Source organism: Oncorhynchus gorbuscha, linkage group LG19, assembly GCF_021184085.1.
Source record: "Oncorhynchus gorbuscha isolate QuinsamMale2020 ecotype Even-year linkage group LG19, OgorEven_v1.0, whole genome shotgun sequence".
Taxonomy (NCBI): Eukaryota; Metazoa; Chordata; class Actinopteri; order Salmoniformes; family Salmonidae; genus Oncorhynchus; species Oncorhynchus gorbuscha.
In genome coordinates, this window is record NC_060191.1 from 31,085,506 (window position 1) to 31,111,534 (window position 26,029).

Sequence of the window (26,029 nt, forward strand, 5' to 3'; positions counted from 1 at the left end):
GGCTATAGTGCTATAGCGCGATTGTAATGTAAAGGCAATGTTTGCCAAAAACCGCATTCATGGTAAACGGCTCAATCGGAAATTACCTTTCCCTTCAATCCTGCTATAGCACAGAACTTTTGCGACACTTATCAAATCGAAGTGAAAGTGAGTCTACCGCTTTTTTTCATGTACATCTGCCATTGTACAAGTATGGATAGATCAAAACCTTTTGCGGCTTCTTTTTTTCCAAATGTTTATTTTATGGTTTAAGCACCAGTTGGACCTACTTTTGTTCATGCAAAGGACCATGAGACCTATGGTTCCATTTGGGGCATTGTGGGAAAAATGTAATCTTCCTGCAACTGTATTGCACTTTGTACTGCACTTTGTGTTGCATCAGTGCTTAATGTAATGTAATTTCTGAAACTTTTTGCATGTAGGCCTACATACAGGTAACTGCCAAAATAATGGAAACACTTTAGTACAGTAAACGAGGGATACAACATATATTGAAAGCAGGTGCTTTCACACAGGTGTGGTTTCTGTGTTAATTAAGCAGTTAGCATCCCATTATGCTTAGGGTCATGCAGGGCAGGCCACTATTTCGGCCATTATTTTGAATATCATGGCTATGCCCCCACAGGATGACAATGGTCATTGAATGGTTTGATGAGCATGAAAACGATGTGAACCATATGCCATGGTCATCTCAGTCACCAGGTCTTAACTCAATTGAACACTTATGGGAGATTCTGGAGTGGCGCCTGAGACAGCGTATTCCACCACCATCAACCAACCAAACACCAAATTACGGAATTTTGCGTGGAAGAATGGTGTTGCATCCCTCCAATAGAGTTTCAGACAATTGTAGAATCTATGCCAGAGTGCATTGAAGCTGTTCTGGCTTGTGGTGGCCCAATGCCATATTAAGACACTTTACTTGGGGCGGCAAGTAGTCTAGTGATTAGAGCATAGGACTAGAAACCGAAAGGTTGCAAGATTGAATCCCAGAGATGACAATGTAAAATTCTGTCGTTCTGCCCCGAACAAGTTCCTAAGCTGTCATTGAAAATATGAATTTGTTCTTAACGGACTTGCCTAGTTAAAGGTCAAATAAATTAAAATGTTGTTGTTTCCTTTATTTTGGCACTGCATGTATTTTATTGTAGTCTTGTACTCTTATGATGCCTTATCAATTGGCTTAGGAATGATGAATAAAGTAGGATTGTGTTGTATTGTTACTTACTCAAATTATTTTAGATTGATCAAAATGTCAGAGGTCATTTCAAAACAGTTAAAAATAGGCTTCCAAAGAGAACTGAATTTTCTGTTTAATAAAAAACAATATATTTTCTAAATAAATATAGTTAATAGTTACACTAAAACAAAAAAATATGTTACTATGGTAAAACGGATAATTTTACAGCACCAATAAATATATTAATGTGAAAATATACTAAAAATGTGTCTGTACATGATACAACAAACAAAAAGAGCATTTCTGACATGGAAATACAAATAGAATGTTTCTTTTTTCATCAAAGGGCAGAGAGCATCATCTCCTAAGGCTCCTGGTTCCCCACTAGGCCAAGTCCTGTTCTGGCTAAAGTGGGCTGGCCAGAGTCTCAGTCTCTCAGTGTGGAGTTTTCCCAAGCTGACCAAGGTCAGGGAGACGCCCTCAGTCCTCCTCACGTGTCTTCGGGCACTCAAGTACAAAAACACATGTCCCGCCTAAAACTGCAATGTTGGCTGGGCATCTTTTCACAAAGATGTTTGTGGCAGGGTTTGTTTGTAACAAAGTCAAGACACATGCTTACCAGCCTCTCTAGCCCAACAAAACATACAGTATCTCATTTTCAGGAATGTTGAAGTTTATCTGTTCTTTTTTAAAAGTATGTCTACAGTTTTCCATGGCCAAACAGATTGGTGATAACATCCTAGTAAAATCAAAATTGAAGTAAAATCAATATCAACCATAACACTGAATATAAATATATAAATTAAATGCACAGAATACTGAAAATATTCTAGCATTATAAATTAGATGTACTGTACTAGACAAAGGGATATTAGGTAAGTATATAGAGATCGATATTTTTTCTATAACGGACTATTCTTTAATATGTGTGTGCAATTATATCTTTGGAAAACAAATGAAGACATTAAACAAAGCAAATAGAGATTATTGATTTTGACAGTGGTGAGTTGAATACCACTGCTCCTAAGCGGAAGACGGAATCAAGTTCAGTATTGTCTCGTCTCCATACATACCTACGTTTAATATCCCTTTAGAATTATTCTCTCACCGAGTCCTATCTGGTATTAGTAGATACAGAGGTGACAAAAACTTAACCCCACAGAGGAAGTAGTTCTGCTTTCTGACAGTTCTCTCAGACCTCGGAAGGTCTAGGAGAAACATGTTCCCGTTGCACCTCTCATTGAAGTTATGGTCACAATTTCTCTTAGTTTTTTATATAGATATATTTAAGATACTCATATCCACAGCATACCAACATCCAGTGAAGTGTTACATAAAATTACAAAAACTCTCAGTCCTATCCACACGAAGGCCCAAACACCCTGGGAACTAAACATTTGTCCAATTCACACGCCAGACAGTGGCGCATTCGTTCACTTTATAATGTCTCATGTTTTTATAGCAGCAATACACAATGTCATTGTCCTTTTAGAATATATATCTTAGAAATATACAACAGCATGTTGCTATCTCAGTCTCTCTCCATCGTTCGCTCTTGCTCATTCTTTCATTGTAATTTTCAGTCCATTCAGGGAATGCGTCCTCAGGTTTCAAAGTGCTGTGCCAAGAAAATATTCCTTCATTTCATTGTCCCCCTCTCCTCATCTCATCTCCTTGGTTTGTCACATCTGTGGATGACAAGACATGACAGACAGTAGGTTAGAAGGTGGGCAACAAATCATCCTCCCAGCAGGGGTGTAGCCTGGAGCCAATCACATCATCCCAAATGTGGAAAACTCCTGCAGCTCCTCCCTCTTCCTCCCCTAACCAATTGGAATCATGTTGCTGGTCACCCCACTCATGTGTGGCTCTCTAAATCCAGCAAACCGTGTGGGGAGGCCCCTAAGGTTCAAAGGTCAGGGATGTATATAGTAGTGTCAAGGCAGGTCACCGACACAAGGCCTTGTGGGAGTGTGGAAGCAGTCAGCTCTCCATTGGGCCACTGACTGAATACAGCCATTATTTGCAACCAATGAAGATGGAGTGTTAATCACCGATTAGTAATTGAGTTTAGGGCTACGCCTCGTAGGAGTTATGAGTAGGATCATTAGAAACGAGCAGCATGGACAGCAGCTCTGCATTCACTCAATTAAGAGCCTGTTTGTTCACAGTTACGAACCAAGGGAAACACTTTCCCTTTGAGTGTTAGTGCCGTGCATGAGTTAGTTCTGGCTTGAGTCCTGTACTGTGCTGACTTATAAACATGTCTGTCTATTTGTGTGACCAAGACTGGTAGAAGTTTAAAAACAACAATGGATGCTAAAATTCCCCTCCTACGCAGGTGGTTTTATATATAGCGATGGGAAAGAGATAAGGAGACTATGTTGGGAGATAAGTAGGATGATAACTGTGGGTCTTATAATAAATGGGCAATACTACAGACTGACCCAATATGGTGCGGACTGTCTCACACACATAAAACCCAACCGCCTACACATATCTTGATGTGTGTAGGGGGTTGGGTTTTATATAGATTCCCTTTAAATTAATGATATATATATATATGGCATTAATTTTAAGGGAATCTAAAGCGAGAAAGGGGCTGTTTTTTTGCGTATTGTCTAGTTTAAGTGTCTACCATGCAAAGGGAATACACTATACTAGCTTGATAAAATATACTACCTTTACAGAACACACAATAATAGAGTCACAGTTCTAACATCAAGGATGATGCTAAAAAGAGTATCAGAATATTACACAGGACAGACAATACAAACACACTTACAAGCAAACAGTCCCACACAATTCTCAAATCAAACAAAAACAGTCTATAAGAAACTGAGAAGCATGCATTTCTCATGCATGAGAAAAGAAATCTAGCAAATGACAGAAGTATAAAAAAGGTGGAGGGATGTAGATGTGGGTGAGCGGAATAGAGACCAAGTCACGTTGTTTATCATAATATTTCGTAAACAAACCTGCAAGTTCTTTCGCTTAACTCAAGTTGTCTGGACTTGCAGTCTAATTGTGTGAATTTGCAGGAACATTTACAGGTGAGAGGGTCCTGCACAAACAAGCGCTTTCTTCTCTCTGAGCAAGGCTCACAGTGGCTGCAAGGGAAGCAAAAAGGGAGAAAGAGAGAGAGGTCTAAGCTATAGAGCGTATCCAGCAGAAAAAGGGTGCAGACAGACTCATGCACCATCCAAAACCACAACCCATTGCTGCCCCCCCAACGCACCGACACTGGAAGAACATTTGAGTAACATCAGCTCAATACTTCTGTAGCCGCTGGGTGGTGTGAAGGTTGTTTGAGGTTGTGGCGCATTGTGATCGGGTTTGAAAGAGAGCACGTGTAAAGACTTTTCTACACACATGGCCCTGATTCATGCTTGCATACACTCACACACTTTCACCCACTCTTTCATTCATCCTCTATAAATCGCATGACAAGCACATGTGTGACTGGGTCAATGAGAGCAACATTGAATGAGAGAATGTGCACCATATACACTAACAGCCACACACACACACAGACACACAAAACAGGTGCATGTGATAAGATAAAGGCCACAGCAGAAAGACAGAACACATAGCATTTGCTTCCCAATCCACCCAATGACATGCTCACAAGGGAGCAGCCATCTTTAAAAACCCATCCCTCCCAAAATCTGCCAATATTTCCCACTACAATTATCCTACAGACGTGCTCACATGAGCGCCACAACTTAATGGGATGTTAGGATGACATTAGGATGACGGTTGGGCTGAGCAAGAGCAGGCTCAAGCACAATGTAAGGATTGTGAAATACAGATCAAAGACAAATCTAAATCGTAATAATTTCACTAGCCTAGTCAAAGTAGATGCCATCACTGGTGCTTAAAGATGAAGTATATTTTATGGAGGTGAACATTGTCAGGTTTGGGGCACACACCATAGACAAACAGAGACAGGGGAGCGCTGCGATGCACCAGACGAGGTGAAGCTACGCTTCGTCCCAGACGACGCAGTTGGACGTATTTCTACTAGCTATGCGAGGTCAGATCACGTCTGGGTCATGTTCTAGACCGTCCCGTCTAAAAGCAGGAACAAAGCAACCTAAAGCAGCCCTTTTTGGTTTAAGACAACTGTGTTGGTCCATCCACCTATCTGCGAAAACAAAAAGGCAACAGAGAAACAGAGCAAACTCCTAGCAGCGTGTAGACTCAACATGGCATCGACTCTGCAGCCATGGATTAGTGAGGGGTGGTAAAACAGCCATGCTTCATTCTGACATCATCATTACCTGACAGTTCTCACTCACGTCAACTTCACATTACTACCCTCGCCATGGACTTAAGTGGTGCAAATGCCATACAAAAAAAAGGTTCCTTTAAAAAGAATGGAGCCTCCTCATGCCAAACTAAGAGGTTTGCATTTTACAAGATAAAATCAAGGTCCTCCAAAATCAAACCAACCATCAAGAGAGACATAGTGCCCATGTGCGGACACGCCACAGAAGAGGCCTCAGACCTCATCGTGCCAGTGTCTCTCTCTTTCTTTCTCTTTCGGTCATTGCCCCTGGAAAATAGAGAACAGGGCAAAAGAGAAGAGACACCTAAGTGGAGGCAGGGACACTCATACAGAGTTCAATCAATAGAGGTTAGGCCAAAGAGGAGACAATCAATCAAGTCAGGCATCTCCCTTCTAATCTAGTCTCCTAATAAGCATAAGCATCGATCGATCCCTTTTTAATGAGTGTCTCAATGTAAATGCATCCACTGTTGCCTGTGTAAATCAGTCTATGCATATCAAGGGCTCTATTTTCGGCTGGTGTTAATGTGGCACTAATGTGAAATGCACGTCAGTTTGCAATTTCGTCATGTAAAAAAATAACGCAGACATTTTCCGGACCTAGCGCCAGGTTCGGGAATTTACCCGTCTTATATCAGCACGCTTGCACTCAGATGGAAGGGGTGAAAATATTTTAGGCGTGTCCTAAAAAACATGATCCAAAGTGCTAAATTCAGACAGCGCTGATAGGGATGTTTAAGACCAACCAAAAGCTGGTTCTAGTGGTAACACAGCTGGTTATGGCATGAATGTTGACAGCGGAAACTCAGCCTATACACAATGCCCATATGCGCATGGAACAATAGTAGCCTAATGTGCTTTTGGTGCCTGAATACGTTGGATATAGAAACATTTAAAAAACGTTGAATAATTGTTTTATTTGTATTTTGTATTTCTCATGGATCCCCATTATCTGCTGCTTCGGCAGCAGCTACTCTTCCTGGTGTCCAGCAAATTTAAGCCAGTTTATACAATTTTAAAAACATTACAATATACTCACAGATTCCACAACACACTGTGTGCCCTCAGGCACCTACTCCCACATATCTACAGTACTAAATCAATGTGCATGTATTAGTATCGTGTGTGTATGTGTGTACGCATGTGTCTGTGCCAATGTTTGTGTTGCTTCACTGTCCCTGTTGTTCCATAAGGTGTTTTTTTTTAAATCTAGTTTTACTTCTGGCATGAGTTACTTGATGTGGAATACAGTTCTATGCAGTCATGGCTCTAAGTAAACTCAGCAAAAAAAAGAAATGTCACCTTTTCAGGACCCTGTCTTTCAAAGATAATTCGTAAAAATCCAAATAACTTCACAGATCTTCATTGTAAAGGCTTTAAACACTGTTTCCCATGCTTGTTCAATGAGCCATAAACAATTCATGAACATGCACCTGTGGAACGGTCGTGAAGACACTAACAGCTTACAGACAGTAGGCAATTAAGGTCACAGTTATGACAACTTAGGACACTAGAGGCCTTTCTACTGACTCTGAAAAACACCAAAAGAAAGATGCCCAGGGTCCCTGCTCATCTGTGTGAACGTGCCTTAGGCAAGCTGCAAGGAGGCATGATGGCTGCAGATGTGGCCAGGGCAATAAATTGCAATGTCTGTACTTTGAGACGCCTGAGTCAGCGCAACAGGGAGACAGGATGGACAGCTGATCGTCCTCGCAGTGGCAGACCACGTGTAACAACATCTGCACAGGATCGGTACATCCGAACATCACACCTGTGGGACAGGTACAGGATGGCAACAACAACTGCACGAGTTACACCAGGAAAGCACAATTCCTCCACCAGTGCTCAGACTCTCAGCCTATTGCGGACAGAGGCTGGACTGAGGGCTTGTAGGCCTGTTGTAAGGCAGGTCCTCACCAGACATCACAGGCAACAACGTTGCTGGACCAGACAGGATTGGCAAAAAGTGCTCTTCACTGACGAGACGCGGTTTTGTCTCACCAGGGGTGATGGTCGGATTCGCGTTTATCATTGAAGGGAAGAGCGTTACACCGAGGCCTGTACTCTGGAGCGGGATCGATTTGGAGGTGGAGGGTCCGTCACGGTCTGGGGCTGTGCGTCACAGCATCATCGGACTTAGCTTGTTGTCATTGCAGGCAATCTCCACACTGTGCGTTACAGGGAAAACATCCTCCTCCCTCATGTGGTACACTTCCTGCAGGCTCATCCTGACATGACCCTCCAGCATGACAATGCAACTAGCCATACTGCTCGTTCTGTGTGTGATTTTCTGCAAGACAGGAATGTCAGTGTTCTGCCATGGCCAGCGAAGAGCCCGGATCTCAATCTCATTGAGCACGTCTAGGACATGTTGGATCGGAGGGTGAGGGCTAGGGCCATTCACCCCAGAAATGTCTGGGAACTTGCAGGTGCCTTGGTGGAAGAATAGGGTAACATCTCACAGCAAGAACTGGCAAATCTGGTGCAGTCCATGAGGAGGAGATGCACTGCAGTACTTAATGCAGCTGGTGGCTTCACCAGATACTGACTGTTACCTTTGATTTTGACCCCCACCCCCTTTGTTCAGGGACACATTATTAAATTTATGTTAGTCACATGTCTGTGGAACTTGTTCAGTTTATGTCTCAGTTGTTGAGTCTTGTTATGTTCATACAAATATTTACACATGCTAAGTTTATTTTCAGCAAACGCAGTTGACAGTGAGAGGACATTTCTTTTTTTGCTGAGTTTAGTACTGTGTGCCTCCCATAGTCTGTTCTGGACTTAGGGACTGTGAAGAGACCTCGTGACATGTCTTGTGGGGTATGCATGGGTGTCCAAGCTGTGTGCCAGTAGTTTAGGCAGACAGCTCGGTGCATTCAACATGTCAATCAATACCTCTCATAAATAAAAGTAGTGATGAAGTCAATCTATCCTCCACTTTGAGCCATGAGAGAATGACATGCATATTATTATTATTAGCTCTCTGTGTTCATCCAAGGGCCAGCCGTGCTGCTCTGTTCTGAGCCAATTGAAATTTTCCTAAGTCCTTTTTTGTGGCACCTGACCACACGACTGAGAACAGTAGTCAAGGTGCGACAAAATTAGGTCCTGTAGGACCGGCCTTGTTGATAGTGTTAAGGCAGAGCATCGCTTTATTATAGACAAACTTCTCCCCATCTTAGCTACTACTGCATCAATATGTTTTGACCATGACAGTTTTACAATCCAGGGTTAGTCCAAGCAGTTTAGTCATCTCAACTTGCTCAATTTCCACTTCATTTATTACAAGGTTTAGCTGAGGTTCAGGGTTTAGTGAGTGTTTTGTTTCAAATACAATGCTTTTAGATTTAGAAATATTTATTCCTTGCCACTCACTCTGAAACTAACTGCAACTCTATTGAGTGTTGCAGTCATTTCAGTCACTGTAGTAGCTGACGTGTATAGTGTTGAGTCATCCATGTGCAAAAACTGTCTTTGTAAATGTATTTTTACTTAACCTGTTTCCTTTTGTAGTTTTAGCCTCCTCTCCTCTCAATGAAGGCTTTTTTACCCAAGACTGTCGATAAAGGGTTTGACTCCTGAGAACACTTGGAAATAAAGCTTAAAATCACCAAAGCTTTATTCAAATAGAACGTTTGAGAGGAGTAAAACAGTGAGCTGACATTCCCTTTTTATCTACAATAATATAATCTCCACCCGGCACAGCCAGAAGAGGACTGGCCACCCCTCATAGCCTGGTTCCTCTCGAGGTTTCTTCCTAGGTTCTGGCCTTTCTTGGGAGTTTTTCCTAGCCACTGTACTTCTACACCTGCATTGATTGCTGTTTGGGGTTTTAGGCTGGGTTTCTGTACCGCACTTTGAGATATCAGCTGATCTAAGAAGGACTTTATAAATAAATGTGATCTAATGCATTGTAGGTAGGCCCACATTCTTTTAGTCATGCGGTCCCAATTTGGATGTCTGTAAACCTCCCCTCCTCCATGATGTAAGCTACAAGTCATGCCAATCATGAAACGAAAGATGAGAACCTCGTTGAGTACAGGTGAACCTCGCATTTAGAAGTTATCTGTAACAATTGCCTGTTTCCCGTTTCTTGTGCTCAACCCCTCCATTAGGCCTACTATAACAAAGGCTGGTTCAACTGCACTGCGCTTCTTTTCATCATGCCAATTTGATGATATCATTACATGTTACAATAATTTATTGTTGTTGTTGTTTAAAAAAAGAAAGAAAGATTGCTTGTTTTTACAACCAATCTTATTAGAATGATTCACCTTCCTGGTTTTATTTGTTTTGTTTAGAATTTGATTAGAGCTATTCGTTCTCTTTGTAGGCCTTATCAATAGTGAATTTAATATTGCTTATTGACAATGTTTGTCATGTCTGTGATCAGCTATAATGCAATTTAAAATAGGCCTAGCCCCTATCCTATATGGGAATGCCATTTATGCCTTGCAATTACTTAGAACAATGTGGACTGCAAATGGGTTAAAGTTAACGTATTTAGCAAAGATAGGTATTCAATTTGTTATTTAGTTTCTGTAAGACATTTAAAAAAATATAACAGACACACTGGAATTGGCATTTATTCCAAGTCAAAACATAAAATACTGTAAATACACAACTTGAAGCAACAACATATTTCGCCATGGAGCACGTTCTGATAGGCCAGTGAGGGGCCAAGCCTCGACACCCACAACTAGTTTACTCATCAACACCCAGCCCTTTCGCACCAACACCATCAAGTGCGCAGATAATTGTAATAGTGAAAATTGCTCAAATATTTCTGACACACCCTTGAACCTACAGCGCTACCGCTTGCCCTTAGATTTACCATTGACTTAGGTTTGTTAAAATAGAGCCCCAAGTGTTGGTCGAGAGTATTACGTACAGTATGCATTTGAGTGAAAGAGTGAGGGTGTGTCTGAGCTCATGAATGGGCAGTCTTTTCCCTGCACCCTACCCTGGCCTGGCTGGGGTGAGCTGTCTGCCTACGTGCTGGGTGACAGGCAGAGATGTGTGTGTGGCACAACGCGAGGACAAGGCTCAGCTCAGCCCCATGACAAATGGATTTGATTTAGCCCTCTCAGGTAGCTAACATGATCCCATCTCTCCTCCTCTGATCCATGTGGCTTTATCCCTATGTGGTTCTTATCCAATAGAAACAAGGGACATCCTCTGACGTGTCAGCTGCAGCTGAGGTGGCTAAAGAAATACATACATATATATATGGGTGTATGTATGTATGTATGTATGTATGTATGTATGTATGTATGTATGTATGTATGTATGTATGTATGTATGTATGTATGTATGTATGTATGTATGTATGTATGTATGTATGTATGTATGTATGTATGTATGTATGTATGTATGTATGTATGTATGTATGTATGTATGTATGTATGTATGTATGTATGTATGTATGTATGTATGTATGTATGTATGTATGTATGTATGTATGTATGTATGTATGTATGTATGTATGTATGTATGTATGTATGTATGTATGTATGTATGTATGTATGTGAGGGGAACGGCACCTCAGTACCTCCAGGCTCTGATCAGGCCCTACACCCAAACAAGGGCACTGCGTTCATCCACCTCTGGCCTGCTCGCCTCCCTACCACTGAGGAAGTACAGCTCCCGCTCAGCCCAGTCAAAACTGTTCGCTGTCCTGGCCCCCAATGGTGGAACAAACTCCCTCACGACGCCAGGACAGCGGAGTCAATCATCACCTTCCGGAGACACCTGAAACCCCACCTCTTTAAGGAATACCTAGGATAGGATAAGTAATCCCTCTCACCCCCCCTTAAGTTTTAGATGCACTATTGTAAAGTGACTGCTCCACTGGATGTCATAAGGTGAATGCACCAATTTGTAAGTCGCTCTGGATAAGAGCGTCTGCTAAATGACTTAAATATGTATGTATGTATGTATGTATGTATGTATGTATGTATGTATGTATGTATGTATGTATGTATGTATGTATGTATGTATGTATGTATGTATGTATGTATGTATGTATGTATGTATGTATGTATGTATGTATGTATGTATGTATGTATGTATGTATGTATGTATGTATGTATGTATGTATATATATATATATACACACACATATACACACACACACACACACACACACACACACACACACACACACACACACACACACACACACACACACACACACACACACACACACACACACACACACACACACACACACACACACACACCCTTGCATCAGTCGGTTTCCCTCCCTCCACACTGCCTGTAACTAACCACGTCCACTGCGTCTCCATCTCCAGGCTCATCCACTATTTTACAACTCTAAAAATAAAAATGGTTTAACTGAATGACACCTGTTGCACTGTGGAAGTAGCCACGAGGGCCGAGGGTCAGGCTTAAGCAACTGGAGCTAAGAAGAAGGCTGCTGGACGGCCCAGCCAGTCGCGGGTGGTCTGGCGCAAGCTAACTACCTCAACCCAACTGTTACAGCCGCACAGTAAAGCACTAAACCAACCGCCATAAAACGAACAGAGCCTGGCAGGAAGACAAACTGAAACAAACCCCGTAAAAAAAAATCAATTCTCTTATCAGCACCAGTAAAGATAGAGGAGAGAGGCTGTTTTTTCCCCATAAGGTGTGCTGCTAGTCCACTAACTCCCACAAGGCGGGAAGGGAACATGGAGAACTCGGCCTCTACCTCCACTCCATCGCTATGGAAAAAAGAGAGAGACAGGGCTATGTGGTGCGTTGTAGGAGCCTATGAGGTGCTGATAATCCCAATCACTAGTCGAGAAGGCACCCTAACACTTCCTCTCACCAGCCTTTAAAATGATCGACTCAATCCTATCAGCTGGAGTAGTGCCGCTGCTGACTTCTTAGTGCAGCAGGGGTAGAAGATACTGCAGCTTCACTGTTACTATTAGCATTAGCGCTACCCCACATGGTCGCTGGTACCACAGTGTTCAGCTGGCTGCTTCTCATCTGCATGCTACAGTGGCCACAAAACATGAGGAATACTGAATACGTATTGTTTCGGGAGGATTGGGCCCCAGCCTTCTATGTTAAGTTACAACGTCTGTGGTGAGAAAGGGATGATGATTGGTTGGGAAACTGGTCAATCAATATATTGATATATTTTGGGGCTGGCAGATAGAGCTGTTTCGACCGTTTGAATATCAGAGTGGGAGTCAAACGGAACACAGAAAGCTCCCCCCACAAATAACTCAATAACAATGCAAAACGTGTACTTACTTTTCTTTCTTTGCTTTAACTTCTGGCTTTGGTCTGAAATTAAGAGGAAAATAGAGAACAAAACATTTAGCTTTATATTTAGCTAGGCCCAGTGCAGTCAAAAACATGATTTCCTATGTTTTATATATATTTCCACACTATGGAGGTTAGAATAATACTGTAAAATAGTGAAAATTATGATAATGCCCTCTTAGTGGAGGAGCTGTTTGAAAAGACCGACTGAAATGTCAGCCTGTTTTTGTGGGATGGAGTTTTGGCCTAAATAATTAGTTAATAGACCAATAAGAAATATATTTCCAAATCTCTCTGCCAATAACAGCAAGTTTTCAGTTTAACATTTTAATTGAAAACAATCACAGGAAGGTACTTAATTGTTACCCAGAAATGATTTGATATTGAGATTAAAAACACCTGCATTGAACCTCCAACCAGTAAGCAAAATAACATTGAAGCCTGAAATCATTATAGGCCTGATAAATATTCTTACCTGCATTCACACTTTCGATGTTCTGTGAAACTTAACAGAAAATGATGTTGCGATACTCTCTGTTTCACCTGTATTACCTGTAGAGAAACATAAGACATTAAACATCAAAATTCACGTTGAAAAAGGGTTTGTAGTCGCTTACTTGGGTCAATCCCCCCGCCCAAACCAAATTACCCTGCCGCAACATTACTACCTCAGAGATTCTTAGCGAGTGATTGCTCTGTCCATTGACAATGTGGTCACAGTCTGGCCACTAGCTAACCGGTCGATGAAGACAGGGCGACACCATAGCCAGGCATGCGCTGGATCACATTCCTATAGCTTAATCCTTTCCACCTTAGGCTCATGCCAACAGTAAGTCCTGACTCCTGACCGTGGCCAAGAGAGACTTCAACCTCATAAAACAGGGGCGTAAACATTGTGTGCAAGGGTAAACAAAATTGCTGACATGCCAGGCCCCTGCTGCTTCACTTTTTCCATGGGACATAGAGAGAGACGCAAAGCGAGCAAGAGCGAGACAGAGAGAACCAGTGAGAAAAGGAATGGAAGAGAGAGAGGACACCAATAAATATGGAAGAGAGAGGGGTTGGATAAGTTGGATAACCCCCGCGAGAGTTGGAGCTTACCTCCATGGTAACGTTTTTTGTTTCCGTGGGGACACACTCGAGCGCCTCGTCGTTGCAGCATCCAGCGCAGCGCATGAGCACCACGCACGAGGGGATGTAGGTGTGCTCAATCTCATCTGGATACTCCTGGAAGACGTCCACCAGCATCTCCCGTGTCCGACACATGCTCTTGTTATACACGTCCATGAACGGGACCACTGCAGGAGGAAGAGCAGAGGGAGAACATCAGTCCTGCTTCCTTCTCATCCTCACTGTGCCGTAGATAACTGTCAGTAACAGTGAGATTCCTTGAGGAGAAGACAGTAACATCAGTGGCAATCCTACCACAAAACTGCTATGCTGTAGAGAACAGCACATCCATCCTCTCCACTTAGTAAAACTCTCCAATGCATTCTCTTTCATCCTCCTTTCCTCCCTCATTCCCCAGTTGTGTCCCTTTTTCTCCTTTATCCTAACTCTCCATGCCTCCTCTACTTCCTAGAATCCCCAATCTGCTCTGGTTCCGTTTGGCAGTGGAAAAGAGTACTTGTGTGCCTTTGTGGTCATCAAAAGGTACAGGCATTCGTTTCCTGAGTGGTTCCCATTGCGAAAGCTAGTTTAGCAGATGAACAAAGCCACATATATATGGCTACAGATGTAACAAAGCAGACTATTGTGCTGACAAGGATCTTAATGTCCCCCAGCAAAATAATGTCAAACCTGTTCATGTGCTCACAGCTGTCTAAAGCCCACAACACATTCAACCCCCTCCCCCCCACACACACACACACTGACAATTACAACACATCCACATGTTTAAGCTACATGATCTGAACTCACTCACACATGCCATATACAGTTGAAGTCAGAGGTTTACATACACCTTAGCCAAATACATTTAAACACAGTTTTTCACAATTCCTAACATTTAATCCTAGTAACAATGCACTGTCTTAGGTCAGTTAGGATCACCACTTCATTTTAAGAATGTGAAATGTTAGAATAATAGTAGAGAGAATTATTTATTTAAGCTTTTATGTATTTCATCACATTCCCAGTGGGTCAGAAGTTTGCATAAACTCAACTAGTATTTGGTAGCATTGCCTTTAAATTGTTTAACATGGGTCAAATGCTCTGGTTAAGCCTTCCACACGCTTCCCCCAATAAGTTGGGTGAATTTTGGCCCATTCCTCCTGACAGAGCTGGTGTAACGGAGTCAGGTTTGTAGGCCTCCTTGCTCACACACGCTTTTCAGTTCAGCCCACAAATGTTCTATAGGATTGAGGTCAGGGCTTTGTGATGGCCACTCCAATATCTTGACTTTGTTGTCCTTAAGCCATTTTGCCACAACTTTGAAAGTATGCTTGAGGTCATTGTCCATTTGGAAGACTAATTTGCGATCAAGCTTTAACCTCCTGACTGATGTGTTGAGATGTTGCTTCAATATATCCACGTACTTTTCCATCCTCATGATGCCATATATTTCATGAAGTACACCAGTCCCTCCTGCAGCAAAGCACCCCAACAACATGATACTGCCACTCCTGTGCTTCACGGTTGGGATGGTGTTCTTCAGCTTGCAAGCCATTTTTCCTCCAAACATAACGATGGTCATTATGGCTAAACAGGTCTATTTTTGTTTCATCAGACCAGAGGACAGTTCTCCGAAAAATACAATCTTTGTCTACATGTGCAGTTGCAAACTGTAGTCTGGCTTTTTTATGGCGGTTTTGGAGCAGTGGCTTCTTCCTTGCCGAGCGGCCTTTCAGGTTATGTCGACATAGGACTCGTTTTACTGTGGTTATAGATACTTTTGTACCTGTTTCCTCCAGCATCTTCACAAGGTCCTTTGCTGTTGTTCTGGGATTGATTTGCACTTTTCGCAGCAAAGTACGTTCAACTCTAGGAGACAGAATGCGTCTCCTTCCTGAGCGGTATGACAGTTGCGTTGTCCCATGGTGTTTATACTTGCATACTATTGTTTGTACAGATAAACATGGTACCTTCAGGTGTTTGGAAATTGCTCCCAAGGTGAACCAGACTTGTGGAGGTCTACAATTTCTATCCTGATGTATTGGCTGATTTCTTTTGATTTTACCATGATGTCAAGCAAAGAGGCACTGCGTTTGAAGGTAGGCCTTGAAATGCATACACAGGTACACCTTGTGTATGTATTTGATGTATTTTATATGTAAATTATGTCAATTAGCCTATCAAAAGCTTCTAAAGCCATGACATAATTTTCTGGAATTTTCCAAGCTGTTTTAAGGCACAGTCAACTTAGTGCATGTAAACTTCTGACCCACTGGAATTGTTATACAGTGAATTATGAAATAATCTGTCTGTAAACAATTGTTGGAAAAATGACTTGTGTCATGCACAACGTAGATGTCCTTACTGACTTGCCAAAACTATAGTTTGTTAACTAGACATTTTTGGAGTGGTTGAAAAACAAGTTTTAATGACTCCAACCTAAGTGTATGTAAACTTCCGACTTCAACTCTACATACAACCCACAATTCATCAGATGCTGACTAACTCTACCCATCTCCATCCCAGAATAATCCTGCATGCTCCACCCTATGGACTGGTTTCCCAGCGACACCGTCCCCCTCCTGACCCCCAGGTCATCCGAGCAACCCATTCACTCAGGCTGTGTGGTGCCAGGGTTCACCTCTGACATGTGACCCCCGGCAGCCCACCCCTTAATCAGTCGGCCTGGTCAGTTCCCACCTAATGCTACAACAACATCCTGAGACACCACTGCCTGCCTGCGTAGCTGGATCTGTTACTCCTTCTCAAACCGTGCACCGCTGCTGCTAGCCCATGGATGACCTGCCTTGTCAGCAGATGCGGTGTCCATACCTCCCTTTATCCCTCCCAGCACCTGCTCTGAGAGGAGAAGCCCAGGCCCTGTCCAGCCTGTATGGGGAGAAAGGCTGTCACTCTGTCTCGCTGCCATAGACAGGAGTGTCTCCGTCTACAGCCCAAGGTCACCAGCTCAAAACGTCTCCCTGTGCTGTTCTGGCTCTGCGGAGCCCCATAGTCTCTCTCTGCACAGCTGCTGCTTCACAGTCTGTCTAGCAGAGTTCTAGTACCTAGGCAATATTTGTTTTAATGCAATTGTGTGTGTGTGTGTGTGTGTGTGTGTGTGTGTGTGTGTGTGTGTGTGTGTGTGTGTGTGTGTGTGTGTGTGTGTGTGTGTGTGTGTGTGTGTGTGTGTGTGTGTGTGTGTGTGTGTGTGTGTGTGTGTGTGTGTGTGTGTGTGTGTGTGTGTGTGTGTGTGTGTGTGTGTGTGTGTGTGTGTGTGTGTGTGTGTGTGTGTGTGTGTGTGTGCGTGCGTGCGTGCGTGCGTGCGTGCGTGCGTGCGTGCGTGCGTGCGTGCGTGCGTGCGTGCGTGCGTGCGTGCGTGTGTGTGTGTGTAATGAAGGTCAGAAGCCGCTAACAGGTGTCAGAGAAGAGGAAGGGAGTCGCTGCCCTTGTGCTGTGAATAAAACAACAATTAAATTCACTGTGTTTTCTCTGCTGATGACCAGTCCCTGATGTATGACAGTGAGTAACCTTTCTGTGTGCACTATTGACCAACATGGCTAACCTTGAACACAGCGAACAAGTGAAACACACTCTGTCGCTGTCAATAAACAAACATAACCATGTGTACAGCCTTGGACTGAGGCTGACATGCTTTGTCCAATATAAATGATACAATCTGACCATATGTTTGCCATGTGACCAAATCACAAGAGGAGGAAGAAAAAAGCTAAATAAAAGACGAATTCAGCAGTGGCCTTGAATTCACGCAGTAATCTTGTCTGTTAACATGTACCAGACTATTTAGATCTCGGACACACTTTTATGGTAATTCCAAAGTAAAGCCTTTCACTCAGGGACTCACCACTAAGACTTCAATATAGCACCATGGGGTCCTATACGATACCCATCTTCTCTCACTGATAGAGAGGGAGCATTGCTACAATGACAATATGACAATATTGTGACAATAGCCATGTGCAATAGCCAATTTGTCAAAAACATATTTTCATTGAAGGCCTAAACTTGAAAAGGTATTTTCTGTGAAAATTCCGATTCAGAATATGTCCTCTAGGTGGCTATTCACACAACAAATTCCCCAATAAGGGTAAAACACTTAGAAGAAACTTCTACAATATTGCACTTGTAATACATTTGTACATTCAGCACTTACCATCATTGTTACTCTTCTCCCCGTCCTTGGGTATGTGGGCTGTCTGTAAAAAAAAACAACAACAGGTAAGCCCATTAGAGCAAGCTTCACGTCTTAGCCTATGTCATACACATTTTTTTCATATGGTAGGCTATGCATCACGTTGTAAAAAAGCCAATGCAGTTTTGCCTCCCTGAATTATGTATACATCATTTCCATAATGGAACTGCACGCACAATCATTTTTGGTATGTCCGTAAGCCATTAGCTTATTATACAGCAAGACTCCAATACATTCCCTCTTTATTCTGACAGCTAGCAGACTTCATTGAATATGATCCCGTTTATGGGCAAGTGCAGAGTGACAATGGCATCACAGCAGTGCTTCAGTCACGTTATCACCGGACCGAGACTGTTGCAATAGCTCTTCAATATTGCGTGAGAAAGAAGACTGTGTAATTGTATAGATGAAAGACTGAGTTGCCCATTGTTAGCGTTTACAGGTTGTACGGATTATCGTAAACATTTTAGCCAATATGTTTTTATTAACAAGGCCTAAGTTTAATATAAACGGGCTATTATTAGCCTTAAGTAGGGAGTGAAATACACGTTGACACTTTATACCTTCTGCGACCCAGCGAGACTATTCCGTTAGGGGCCAACAGGTTTGCACTATCCTTGCGCTCTCAATAGACAGGACGTCTGGACTTTGCTTTTCATTACAGTAGACTAGCCTACAAAACGAGAGCAAATACATTGCCAATATTGGAATCAACCCACTGGACACACACACATCAGTTCCACCTCTATTACACGTTGGTTCAATGGAAACAACGTTGGTTCAACCAGTGTGGCGCCAGTGGGAATAGTGACATTATGTTGTCGTGATTTTATTCAATAGGAATCCAATTGAATTAAATCACGACAATAGTGATTTTGGATTATGTTTGCGTAATGAGGAAACTCATTTCACTTTTACGTCACTCAAAATTCCGATTTTGCCTAGCTTACTATTTTGTTGACATTATTGTCGGGTGCATTGTGCATTTTCAAAAGTTATAATAATAAATACAAATAATAGCATAATTATAATAGAAAATACAGCGTTAATTGGATAGGCCTATGACACTTTTTCCCAAAAGGACCAAAAATGTATGTCAAACGTCAGGATGAACCATTCAACGGTGACATAAAATCTCTCATTAGGCCTATGATTTACAGAAAGTGAATACATTGTAAGTGGCCTACACACCTAGCAGCAAGTGACGTGGTTTTGCGATAAGGGCGATCACCTCATTAATGAAACATGAACAGCATTGTATTCATAATTCAAACGCATCTGATCCCCCTCCGATTTAAATATAATTCTCACCTTAACTGCATAAAAATGAAGCTGAAGCAGCGCTGCAAATAATAATTGTACAAAACTGCCAATGTTCATGATTGTAATTCCGAGGGTGAGTGGTACAGTTGTACTAAAATTTCAGCTGTCGTTTGGATCAGACACAATAAAGAAAAAACACAAAAAAATGCAACAATTTCTTGATAACTTGGTTATAGTAAAATCAAATCCATCCAAACATAGCAGATGTGCCACCTGAGAGGAATCCTTTTTCTTTTTTTTTGTATTGCCACCGCCTCTAAGGAATCTCAGAGAATAGCCCCAAAGAATGGTAACATCCAAAACGCGTCGGTCATCCGGAGACTTCCAAGATTTCTATTCTACATCCACATTAGAAACCCCATAATGGACTGAACATCTCCGTCCTATTATCTGCTCACCAGGATGAAAACTTTCACCAACTTCTGAAAGCAACTTAACGCAATGCCTCCACTGTGTGAAAGCGGCGGCTGAGTTATAACGACATTGATCACAGTAGTGAGTGTGAGCGGTTGCTTATGCAAAGTGATCCGTTAGCAATCCTCCTTGAAACGCACTGAAACGGTCTCCCTTTCCTTTGTCTTGCTCTTTTAAATGTATTTTACTATGACTTTGGGTTTGGACGTCCAGGCGCAGAATAGGGAGATCTTGTCATGCACGTCCGTTTCTCGGTCGTGTAGCGCGTTTACTGTTCTATGATCGTCAGCTATTGCGTTAAGCAATCGGACGTGTCGACCGTAGGACGACGTTTGCGCTCATTGGCTAGATCACCAATGTGGGCGTTATTGGTTGGTGGCGAGGGGGTGGTGGGCGCGCTCCCATAAAATATTTAATAGTGATGTTCACATTGTGCGATTTGGTGAGTGCTTAAGTCACATTTTTTTTATGAAAAATATAATACATGACACGTTTAAAATGGTAAGTATTAAATGTCCAATAGTTAGTTGTGTTGTTGGTGCATTTAAATGGTCTAGTGTTGCCTTTTTTTGCAGCTTTTGAATCATTCATCATTGTGATAGTCATTTACCATTTTGTGTAAATATTAGAATTGACATACTTCTTATTTTTCAACCAAAGTTTTTTGTATGTTAAAGTATTGGCAAGAGTTACCATAAACAATGTGAAAATACCCAATTAGAAGCAGGCAGGGCCTATACTATTGCAGGAATCACTTTAGCACCCAACTTAACTTCCAGCGCTTGGATGTGGTGGTGCACACATGTTTTTAGTTGATCAGTTAAACTGATTGTAGCCTATATTGGACATTAGAGATGCCTGGATCTCTAAAGGATACAGAGTACAGTAGGTGAGGATGTTCAGGTATGAAAGAGTGGAGAGGGACTTGCAATGGCCTGGGCTGTAAGGTGTTTTGCTTTTGTGGTACCACACACATGATGCTGAGTTCAGCAATCATAAAAGGCTCATTCCATAGCCTCATTATCACAGCATTTCTAGGTGCTGTAAGTTGCAAGAAATGAAGTTGCAAGAAATTATCCTTATTAGAAAGAAAGTCAAACTTTAGAAAATGTCATTCATTATATGTTCCCAAGTAAGAATGACACTGGTGTTCAGGTGAGCTTTAGGAAGCTCTTAGCTAGGCATGGCTGAGCCAACACAATCAACTGAAACATGTCAGATTCTTGACTTGCATGGACATATTGTTTGATATTGGAGGTTTTGTTTAAGCATTTAAGCATTCCCAAAAGCACAATTGTTTTTGATATTCATCCTCTTTCATCTGTCATGTAAATCAAAAGAGAACAAGGCATACATATCTGATAATTGAACTTTATGCGTAGGGAAGACGAATGCCTGCTACATATTTGTTACACAAGGAATTAATTTAATAGGGGGACTGCATGAGTCTGTACGGATGGGATATCTCACACACACACACACACACACACACACACACACACACACACACACACACACACACACACACACACACACACACACACACACACACACACACACACACACACACACACACACACACACACACACACACACACACACACACACACACACACACACACACACACACACACACACACAGAGAGAGAGTGAGATACAGAGAACCTCTATCCTCTCTCTCTTTAGTTCTCACACACACAGTCCCGCATCTTCCCAATACTGCCCCTCAAAACATACTCCCACGAAGACGCACTCAATCTCAAAATATGCACATAATATCCATATCCTCTAAATCCCATCTCCCATACACCAACTCCATCCCTTTGTGGCCCAGTAGAAGCGTGCATGTTCCCCATTCACTATAACATTGTACCAGTATTCCGCCATCACAGCGATGGGTCACTGTTCTCTCTCTCGAACACTGCTTTAGTGGAGGCACTCCACATAGTTTCCATGGTTTCTGACCTCTCCAATCCCTCACCTCACTCGTTGTTGTCTTTTCTCCTTTCTTTCTCACGCAAGACAGGATCTATAGCGAGGACAGCCCCAGGGCTGAGGACCTTGTTGTGTTGATTAGCTTCCTGAGGCTTCGAAAGGAGTTTCAATATCGAGTTAATGAGAGTATAGCAACTCTGTCCACATGCCCATACACAAAGCAAAGTGTTTCCCCTATATGCATACATTTGTAGTGTTTAAAAAGTAACCTTTAAAAATGTAATATTTAGATTAGTGGAGACAGAACAAATAGACTTAATAGTATATTTCCAACTATGGAAAAGTACAGTTATTCAATGTATGACTGACATTCAAATGACTATTGTAGAGCATAGAAAGGTTTTGTGACCAATGGTTAATGAGCAAAGGGTGAGGCGAATGGAAATACTCCACATGCATACCATTTGCAAACACTCACACACATATTTACCCATGAAGCATAGTTTTAGATATCTCCTCTAGGATATGTAATCAATATTTTTTTAAAGGGTGTATCTGGCACCATAGCATATTGCATTCGTTCTAATATACATATCTGCTTTCCCTCAGATTTTCCTCTATATTTCCCGTGAATGGGAGTTGTCATTATATGTGCTTGTGTCTGTGATGGTTGCATGTGAATTTGGTCTGAACAGGTTATATTACTTGTCACCTGAATAGAATCCCAATAAAAGTGAAGTTTTATTTACTCTTCTATGGGATGATTATGGTTTGACCGGCAAGTCACTGGTGCTAATGTTTTTTTTCACCCTCTGTTCATTGAACTGATACTCTGGATAAGAGCGTCTGCTAAATGACTTAAATGTAAATGTAAATGTAATACGGTTAGTACTGTTCCTAGGCCGTCATTGAAAATAAGAAAATAAGAATATGTTCTTAACTGACTTGCCTAGTAAAATAAAGGTAAAATAAAAATAAATAACCTGTAGAGGACACTGTGGAGTCATTTGATTTTACAGCAGACAACAACGTATTTGCACTCAGAACGTGTCAATAGCAAGAAAAGGTACATTTCGCTCTGTTCACATGCTTGGGAGTAATTATTTGCAAGAAGTCAATCCTTGTTCTAGATTGCGCGCTCTGTCTCTCTCTCTCGCTCTCTCTTTTTTTCTCACTCTCCTCTCTCTCATGTCCGTTTCAAACTCAGTGCTCTCTGTAAGCACACTGTATCATCAGCATTATAGGCACATCTCATATACGCTTAATCCACTACATGATGAGATGTTACACTTGCTGAGGGAATCTATGAAAAGTAACTTTCTATGTCTTTGACAAGGAATCTGAGCCTTGACCCCCTATGTGTGGGAACATATTGTCCCATCTTAGATGTCTTGTCTAACGGTCTCAGACCTGTTCTTTATCAAGGTCTCTTCTCCCCTTTTATTTTCTGCCATGGTTATAAGTCTGTTGCTCTTTTTATTACGTATTTGACAGATTCCATAATCTATGAATTTGTACCAGAGTAAGACACTGATAAACTCATGTCTATGCCTATAGAAATCATAATAGTAGTAGTTTGGGTGTTAGGATGATATTAAACTGTTTTCTTCCCCCACCCAATGAATTGCATCAAAACCTCTCCCTGCTGAACCTTGTGAGCCTGAAGGTCAAAGCTGAACCACTTCATCACTCTAGGCCATAACCTCTGTCCTTAATCCCGAGAGCCGGTCGGAGGCCTACAAGACCTGTCACATGCTTTCTGCAAAAATATTTAGCCTGGACCCAACGTCCAGGGGAGTCACAATGATAACACGTGCATCCACAGATCAAAACTAAGGGCTGGGAAACCCATCACACCATGAGTGCAGGGGAAGGAGAGGAAAGAGAGGGAGAGAGTAGAGAAAGGAGGCATGGGCAGTACCTCTTTGCTGTGATGTCACCTAAGCCGGAGGACGTAGAGGACTCGTCGTGTCCACGGAGCGTCACTCCTTTTTTTTGCCGGGCTTTGACTTTTAATTGAAAGATAACAAGCAGGTGCATCTGCCTCCATAAGAGCCTCCCTGCTTTGTGCTGATTCGACAAAACACCCTCAGTGTTTTGGGCCAAGACACCTAATGAGCTCTCTTCCTGTCCCTTTAGCGGTAACACCCACACCAAACATGCACACACAGAGGCGAAGGTTTGTGTGTACAGTTCAATTCTGTCTGCTGGTTAAACACACATGCTTCCTGATTAGTTTACATTTCACAGCAGGAGAGGGATATTTAGCATTTAGACCTCAGAGTCATCAGAGACTCAAGCAAGCAGAACAGTGAATACTCCCTACCCAAGGTATGTCAATCAGGTAATTACCATTGAGGAAGAACTCACAAAATGAACACTTGTAAAAAATGTAATCTACCCCACATTCACCTTTTGTATAACTACTAAACGCTATTATCAGGATTTGAACACCACAATGGCCACTTACATTTTTCAAAGTCCTCAGCTCTTACATACAATTATTATCCAATAAGCTGCTCCAGCATAGTCCTTTCTCATTGTCAATAAACCAAGTCTTTATTAATACATATTAACCATGACTAATCTTCATGTACAGTAGGGTCTCACACATCAAAACAGTCAGCTTGACTACCTGTCATTTGGTTTAAAATCCATTCACCCTCAGTTTGAAAACATGGGCCTAAAATAAGTGATACGGAATGTTAAGGATAAATATGTGAATTGTCCAGACACGGCAGATGTTATGTCCCACATTATTTAATCAGTGGCAATCAGATTATACTACGGATGAAAAGGCACGCTGGCAGAGCATGCCAAATTTAACTCATTCATACATATCAGATCATACTGTACGGACAGAGATCTCACGTAACCTCTGCTAGATAACTGTCCATTTCAACTTGATCTCACAAGAAACAGTAACATTGTCCAAATCGCAACAGAGTGTAACAGCCAAGAAACTGTTACACTCACGATTTGTAAAACCAGTAGTATTTACACGAAAGCGCAAGTGGTTAGGACGAAGTTAAGTTTAGGTATGCTAGCATGCGGTTAAGTTTATACACTACTGCAAGTAGCCTATAAGCAGCCAAGACAGAAAGATAAACATGGTCAGAGACCAGCTAAGGCAGCAATGCCTCCTCAAGTGTCTCAGCCTGCCTGGCAGGGCTGGTCTAACAAAGCCCCTGGATGGGTGGAATTTCTCAAAGCTGCTAATGAGGACTTTGATAACATCTACCTAGCCGGTGGGAATTTCAGTGAGGTGCCTTCACCCAGGTAGTGGCAGTGCTGGCAACACTACCTGCAGTAACCCATGGGGAGGGGCTCACACTCGAACAATCAGTGAGGGGGCAAATTATTGTGGCCCTGATGGCATAAAATAATAAAAAGGTCTGACTGCACAGAGATGCTTGGGAAAATGGTCACAGCGGGGGACCAGCATATGTGTGTTTCAGGGTAGAGGATGGTATCTGAGCTCCATTAATTAATCAAATCTCCCCATTCTTGCAAAACTGTTGCATGCCTTCTCAAACAGCTACAACTGTATATGCATTTGCATATCAAGTCTTCTCTTGAGTTTGTATGTGTGTGCGTGTGTATCCCACGCTGCTATGGGGTGATGTTAGGATCAATACAGGATGAATCACAATCATTCTTTGCAAAAATAATAATTGCTTGACAAAAATGTAGTTTTTGTAATGCCAATCCTGGTTACAGGTGACAATCCTTCCAATTGTGGAAATTGTCCTGATGAAAAACAAATGATAATCGCACTAAGCACAAACCAGATGGGATGGCATATCGCTGCAGAATGCTGTGTTAGCCATGCTGGTTAAGTGTGCCTTGAATTCTAAATAAACCACTGACAGTGTCACCAGCAAAGCACCCCCACACCATCACACCTCCTCCTCCATGTTTCACAGTGGGAACCACAGGTGTGGAGATCATCCGTTCACCTACTCTGCGTCTCACAAAGACTTGGCGGTTGGAAACAAACTCATCAGACCAAAGGACAGATTTCCACCGGACTAATGTCCATTGGTCGTGTTTCTTGGCCCATGCAAGTCTCTTCTTCTTATTATTGGTGTTGTTTAGTAGTGGCTTCTTGCAGCAATTCGACCATGAAATCTTTGTACAATATGATCTTGTTGCCATCTAATGCACATTCAAATGTTATAAATCAACACTGTCCTCCATGTCCTCTGCCGTGCTCTGATTGTATTACTGCTGATTATATCTGGAAATGTACACCTTGGCCCATCTTCTGTTGCTAGCCCCA

At 42.1% G+C, this 26,029-nt stretch overlaps 1 protein-coding gene across 4 annotated transcripts; it reads right to left on the bottom strand.

Moving 5' to 3' along the window:
• Positions 1 to 1,295: 1,295 nt before the first annotated feature.
• LOC124005357 (vascular endothelial growth factor A-A) lies at positions 1,296 to 20,083 on the bottom strand. Of its 4 annotated transcripts, none has more exons than XM_046314530.1 (7): positions 19,797 to 20,083; positions 18,037 to 18,079; positions 13,854 to 14,050; positions 13,228 to 13,304; positions 12,741 to 12,773; positions 4,159 to 4,290; positions 1,296 to 2,868 (listed from the first exon to the last, which is right to left on the bottom strand). In XM_046314530.1, the coding sequence occupies exons 3-7, from the start codon at positions 14,037 to 14,039 to the stop codon at positions 2,847 to 2,849; spliced, it is 450 nt and encodes a 149-aa protein (XP_046170486.1). In that variant the 5' UTR covers positions 14,040 to 14,050; positions 18,037 to 18,079; positions 19,797 to 20,083; the 3' UTR covers positions 1,296 to 2,846. The 4 variants fall into 4 exon arrangements, with proteins under 4 accessions (XP_046170486.1, XP_046170484.1, XP_046170485.1 ...); XM_046314528.1 differs by having other exon boundaries at positions 19,387 to 20,083; XM_046314529.1 differs by lacking the exon at positions 19,797 to 20,083 and adding an exon at positions 18,252 to 18,827.
• Positions 20,084 to 26,029: the final 5,946 nt, after the last annotated feature.